We start from the raw sequence: 6,000 nt of genomic DNA, 5'->3' as shown, positions 1-6,000 counted from the left end.
ACAGAAACTGCTCTCAGAGCAGGTGGAGGTCCCCCCCACCCAACCCCAGCCGGGCTTTGCTGGTAGGGACCACTGGGGGCCGGCATAATCCTATTTTTACATGAGTCTGCTTGGCACTACGGTATTTGCACTACTTCCTGCCTGGCCTCCCTGCCCAGGTCTTTGTTTAGGGTTACCAACAAGGCCCCCTCAAGGCTCTAGCAGCCTCTTGTGGCTTCTTATGAAAGCTGCAGGCCAGGGCCTGCGGTCAGGCTCTGAGAGGGCCTGGAGGGCCACCAACTAACTAGACTGAACTGACCCTCAGATTCCTCTGGGAGCACAGAGTAGGAGGTCTCTCACCCTTAGACTCAGGTGGCAGGGCTAATGTGGCATCTTTCACCCCTGGGCCCTCTACCCCCGACACCCAAGGGTGGGCACCGGGAGTCCCCTTGTAACTTTTCTGTTGCCACATCACAGGTATGCACAGGGATTGTGGAGCCTCCAGCCCATCGTGGGCCGGCCAGCTCCCTCTTCACACCTTCTTTTTTCTAAGGCTCTTGAGGAGCGAGAGGCAGGAGGAATGCTGAAGACGGTCAGGTCTGGGAAAAAAACAGCAGTGCAACCCTCCCGGGGGTCCAGGAATTGGTGAGAAACACTGATGCTGCCTGCAAGGGGCTCTGTGATTCAGAATAACTCAGCCTTGCAGATCAGGTCCCTCTTGGGCACAGAGGAGAACTCTCTCACCATCACGTGAAAAGCTTTCTGCCTGAGCCGTGTCCCTGCTTTCCCACATCAGCCCTATAAAAACAACAACAGCATTAACACGAGAAGGGGGCATCTGGGCAGTGGTGTACAGTTTACAATACCTTGGATTTACATAGCACCTTTTTCTTCTAAAGGGCCTTTGCCTCAGTCCCCTCGGCCACCGCCACAACCGAGGGCAGCCATCAGAACAGAAGCGTCACAGCTCCCGCGGCAGAGCGGAGAGACTGGGGCAGAGGCCTAGAAGTGATTTCATGCAGACTCGGTGTCCAGGGCTCTCTGCACTTCCCGTTGGGCCCTCCCTGGGCAAGTGTGGCCTCGGCCCTCTGGGAGGGTGTGGCTGGGGTGCCGGCCCTCACTGGGCGTTCACTTTGTATTTCAGGATGTAGGAGTAGAAGTTGTGGTTGGCATTCTCCAGCACCATGACATAGACTTCCTGGCAGCCGGCCGTGTTGCAGCTGCCCTCCCAGTAGCCCTCCTGATTCAGGGTCAGGGGCCACGTGTCCTGCCCCTTCACCAGGGCTTTGGCGATGCCATGTAGCTTCAGTTTGAACGGGACGTTCCTGTTGGCAGGAAGCACGCCCGACAGAGGCTCCAGCAGCTCATTGTCCTGCCCCCAGTTGCCAAAGCTCTCGGGGAACATGGGCCAGTTCACCTTGGTGTTGGTGCAGCACAGGAGATAATTGAAGACGAAGACATAGTTGCCCGGCTCCAGCCTCTTCTTGACAAAGATCTTGAGGGCAAACTTGCCGGCCTGGGGCAACTGGACTTTGAGCTCTGCCCGCTTCTCCCGCTGCGTCTGGAAGATGTAGCGCCGCTGCGTCTCCTCGGTGATGGGGCCTTCGTCCCCGTGCAGGGAAGCCAGGACGCTGGTGCCCTCCTCCACGCCGAAGCTGACAGAGCAGCGCCCGTCGCTGGTGTGGATGATGGGGTCGGGGTGGGAGGGCTTCATGATGCCCATCTGCTCTGAGAACCAGCTGGGGCCCACGGGCTGGTGCAGCTCAGCTGGCAGCCGGACGCCGATGTCCACGTAGTTGCACTTGAGCGTGTACTCCAGCACTGAGCTGTAGATGTCAGACTTGCCTTTGGCAAAGATCTGCAGCTTGTGGGTGCCCACGGTTGGAGGGTATATGTCCAGCTTCATCCCGTTCTTCCTGAGGCTCAGCAGTCCATGCTCCTGCTTGCCATTGAGCATAAACATGAAGAGCGTGGGGGCGCAGCTCTCAACGGTGACAGTGGCCTTCCCGTTCACTGTGGAGAGAGAACCAGGGTCAGGTGGGATGGGCCCAGTATGTGCTGATTTGCTGGTAAATGTTTAGCAGCTGGCTCTCTGGGCGAGGGGTGGGGGTGGGGGAAGCCCTAATTTCTAGTGGCTGCCCACTTCCATGGTGTAAATACTTTCAGCACGATGGATTTTAAGCAATCGAAGTGATGTCACCGACCACGATGTGAGCCAGCTGCGGCACACCGCTGGAAGGGCTCCCCTCCGCGCTGCGGGTGGTTCTCTTAGAGTGAGCTGAAAGCTGAGGGTCTCCAAAGAAAATCTGCCCCGGCTGGATGTGCTTGCCCCACCCAGGTGATTCACATTAGATGAAAGTTGCATGGAGGCTTAGTCTGGTTCTTGGAGCAGGGGAGAGGGTCCATGACCAGTTGGAGAGACACCCTTTGTCTCCTTCCAGTCTCGAGTCTTGCCTCACACCTCCCCCTCCTGGCATCTGTTCTTTACAGTGTCAGCAGCTGTCAGGTGAACGCAGGACCTTAAAACCTGGCTGGAATGGTTAACCACCGAAGGCTGCGCTCAAGGGGTGGGGCTGCCTCCTAGCTCCTGGAGCCCCCACCCAGGCCTCCCACAGGGAAGTGGCTCGGTGTGTCTCTGGAAAGGTCAAAGGTGAAGGGGAGGGCCTTTTGCATCCACCCACCTTCTGCCTCTCCCTGTGCCTTCCAGTTTTGTCTTCCTCTGTCCTCGTCACTTTCTTAGGGACAGGTGGCCATTCTCTGGCTTTATAGCCCATGAGCATTCCCCTACGTGGTTCTCCCTGCCTCACGGGACCATGGGGAGGGGTGGTGGCTCCTTTCAGAGCCTCACCCACCTTCCTCCATGCGGAAACCTTTCCCTACCTTCCACTGCCAACCCATTCCCCCACTGCACTTCCCCTCCACCCATGTTAACTCTCTTCTGGCCCCTGACCCCACTCTCCAAAGACTTCAGTCACTTCCTCCTAGAGTCTGGGCTGCTGGCATGCCCTCCTGGAAGTGCTCTTCTCCCCTTTCACCCACCATGCTCTCTAGCCTAGCCCTCTTCCCAGCCCGCTGACCACCACCCCATCTTTGCTGCTATCCCTTTCCTTTCTGGTATATCAGTTGTGGAGTGTTTTGTGCTTTGGTGCTATTTTCTTTGTCTACTTTCTTTCTCTTGGTTGAATCTCTACTCTCTCTTTGCTTCCTCTTCTAAGCCAATTCAGCGGGCAGAAGCTGTCTCAGCCTTCCACTGCTCACGGACCCAGTCTGTTCCATCTTGCATGAGAGTTGGCTGTGAGATCCTGTGGAATTCATGTCTGATGTGGAGTGTCAACCAGCACCTCCACATGGCTGCCCGAGGACCCCGAGGAAAATACCTGGTCACTCTTGGGCTCACTTGTGTGGGTCACCATCAAACTGGAGACCAGTGAGAGACCTGTCCCTCCTGCCTGGCCTGAGTCAGGACCCTCCTTTTGGGGACCACAGGGCATTCTCTCACATCCTCCAGGGCACACCTCCTCACATCCAGTAGCCTTCACAGTCTTCTTCCCTCCACTGCTTTCCTCCAAACCAGGTAAGACCTTAGTATAATGTCTGACTGCAAAGAATGCAAAAAAAAAAAAAAAAAAGCCTTTTTCCAAGCCCTCAAGTGACGTTGAGCTCCCAGGGAAGCCTCTCTTGTAGCTCCGCATCTCCTTCAGGAAACTTAGCACCAGTGCAATGAATTAGTTCTCTGCAATGTCTGTCTTCCCTGCAGGGGTGGGGCTGTGGGGAACTGCACTCCTGCCTCCTTTCCTGACTGTCCAGGGAAAGGACCAGGGTGCCTGGCCCAGCAGATTCTAGGCAAAGGTGAGCTGAATGGCTGGAAGACTTGAAATAAGGGCTGGTGACTTCAGGGACTCTGCAGGAGCCTGTGACCCACCCCTGCATCCCTTTTCCCTCCACCTCCCCTCATCCGTCTCAGTGGTATTCCACCCCCTACATCCTGTGTCCTCTTCCTTCCCTGCTTTTGCCCACCTGTTTCCCTCTTCTGCTTTCTTCCCGTCCCCACTCTTAACAAAACTAGCTCCAACAAAGAAAAATTCTTTAAATATGCATCATGAATATGGAATCAAATTTGAGATTACTGTATATTAAGAAACCCAGTGTTTACAGTTCTGTGTCTCTTGTAAAGGCAAGTTCTACTCTGCTATTAATTTGATGTTGCTGTAGCCTGGTCCATTCTTCCCTGTGGTTCCACGGGCCACAACAGACCGACCAGGCTCCCCATCGGATATAAGCACCGAAATGCATTCTCAAAGACAGCAACCTCATGCTGTTATTTTAACAGCAGGAGCCTCCAGGTATTTGTAGTTTTAAAAAAGTAGCCCAGAGCTCAGCAGACTGGTTACGGCAACCATTGTGAGGTGGAAGGGACAAATCAGTTGGAAGGAGTGTGGGGACACCTGTGCTCCCTGCACCCCGATTACTGTGCAGTGTGGGGTGGGGCTCACCCACAGACCCGTGCACAGACCTCTCTGTGCTAACAGCCAGTGTGAGCTCAGGCCTTCCCAGGCCCCATGCAGCAGAGATGGTGCTGACCAGCAGTCCTTTGCTAAAGTGTGTGGTGGGTGGGTGGCTGGGTGGGGGCAGGTGCATTGACAGGGTTGTGCTGGGCCCTGTAGTGTGTCCAGGTTATGTTCCCAGCCCCAGACCAGGCACGAGGGCCTTGAACACACATAAGACAAAGTCCTCTGGAGTCAGCCCTGTGAGGCTTGTGACCACAGTTCTGTGGCCTCCCCTCCCCTCAACATACAGGTGGCCCCTGTAAACCTCAGAGCGCACAAACACACCAGGCTGGGTGCCCGAGGCCGCTGTGGGGATCCGGGGAGCAAAGGTCAGTCCAGGTCAGCCATGGGACAGCTCAGCTGGGTGTCCTGCACTGCCTACTCCCAGGGAAGTTGGCTGGGAAAGGCTGGACTCTGCCTCCAGGAGGGAAGCAGAGCCAAGGGGCATTTGGGCTAGAGAGGGAAGGGCGCCGAGGAAGCCAGGCTGTTCCTCTGGAGCCAGCCCTAGCCTAGGGGTGCTGGAGGGCTTGCTGTGTCCTGCTAGTGCATGTCTGTCCCTGTGTACCGTGATGCCTGCTCTCTTCCAGCTCCTAAGACCCTGCTCAGCAGCCACTCCCCGTAACAAAACCTCCCCCAGTTCTCTGTCCTGGGAGACCCCCATTGCTCCCCCACTAGCCGGTTAGACCACTGATACACAGATCCCAGCTTGGCTGGGCCAACACGTCCTCTTTTCCAGGAGGTCGGAACAACAGAGCAGGCTAGTGAGCTTCTGTCGAGGACCTGAACTGGGAGGTGGGTACAGCCAGGCCTGAGGCAGTCCTTTCCCTGCTGTGGGCACTGGGAGAGACTCACCTAGCTACGGACCCTTCAGTCCTGACTTGCTGACAGGTTGGGATGTGAGTGTGGCCCTCAGGGGCTAGGGAAACCCAAGGACTTCCTACGCAAGGATGCGTAGGTGTGCTCAGGCATCTGTCCCTGCAAATGTGACCTATGGCTGCGTCCTGCCCTGATACCCTGATGGCCTTGGCTGCCTTAGTAGCACCTGCACATACATACAGCTTACAGCAAGCTCACAGGCCCTGGCAGGGAAGTCCCCTGGGGGCCCGGATGCCTTGAGGTACAGAGCAGGCTGCTCTGTCCCTGCTGCTACCTCACTGGCCACCTGCTTTGGGCTTACCTGTTTTGATCACCGAAGTCTCTGGGTGGGCACTCAGCATCCCTTTGTTGTAGAATTCACTCTTGTGGTACATGTTGTTCTCAAACTGCTTCAGAGATTGAGGAGGTTTGAGCAGTTGCCAGTTCTTGTTGTCTGGGAAATGGTCCTCGATGAACAGTGCAGGATGGGTGAGGAAGTAGAATTCATTGTAGCTAGAGGTTGGGGGAGGGTGAAGCTGGTCAGTAGCCATGTGGGGTGATAGGCCTCAGCTCTGTGGAGAAGGAGGCGGGGGCTCGCAAGGGGATCTCTTGGGCCTTC

At 56.1% G+C, this 6,000-nt stretch overlaps 1 protein-coding gene across 1 annotated transcript in view; it reads right to left on the bottom strand.

Annotated features, from left to right (window-relative positions):
* Positions 1-820: 820 nt before the first annotated feature.
* The window catches only part of KY (kyphoscoliosis peptidase), a 44,089-nt gene continuing 38,909 nt past the window's right edge, over positions 821-6,000 (bottom strand). Inside the window, exons 10-11 of the mRNA XM_042956716.1 lie at positions 5,704-5,894; positions 821-1,992 (exon numbers count right to left, since the gene is read on the bottom strand). Coding sequence (XP_042812650.1) covers positions 1,097-1,992; positions 5,704-5,894 — 1,087 coding nt within the window. The 3' untranslated portion in view covers positions 821-1,096. The remainder of the gene's footprint in view (positions 1,993-5,703; positions 5,895-6,000) is intronic.

This window comes from Panthera tigris, chromosome C2, assembly GCF_018350195.1.
Source record: "Panthera tigris isolate Pti1 chromosome C2, P.tigris_Pti1_mat1.1, whole genome shotgun sequence".
Lineage (NCBI taxonomy): Eukaryota > Metazoa > Chordata > Mammalia > Carnivora > Felidae > Panthera > Panthera tigris.
Note: the sequence above shows the minus strand (reverse complement) of the source record. Positions and strands in the feature narration are given on the sequence as shown.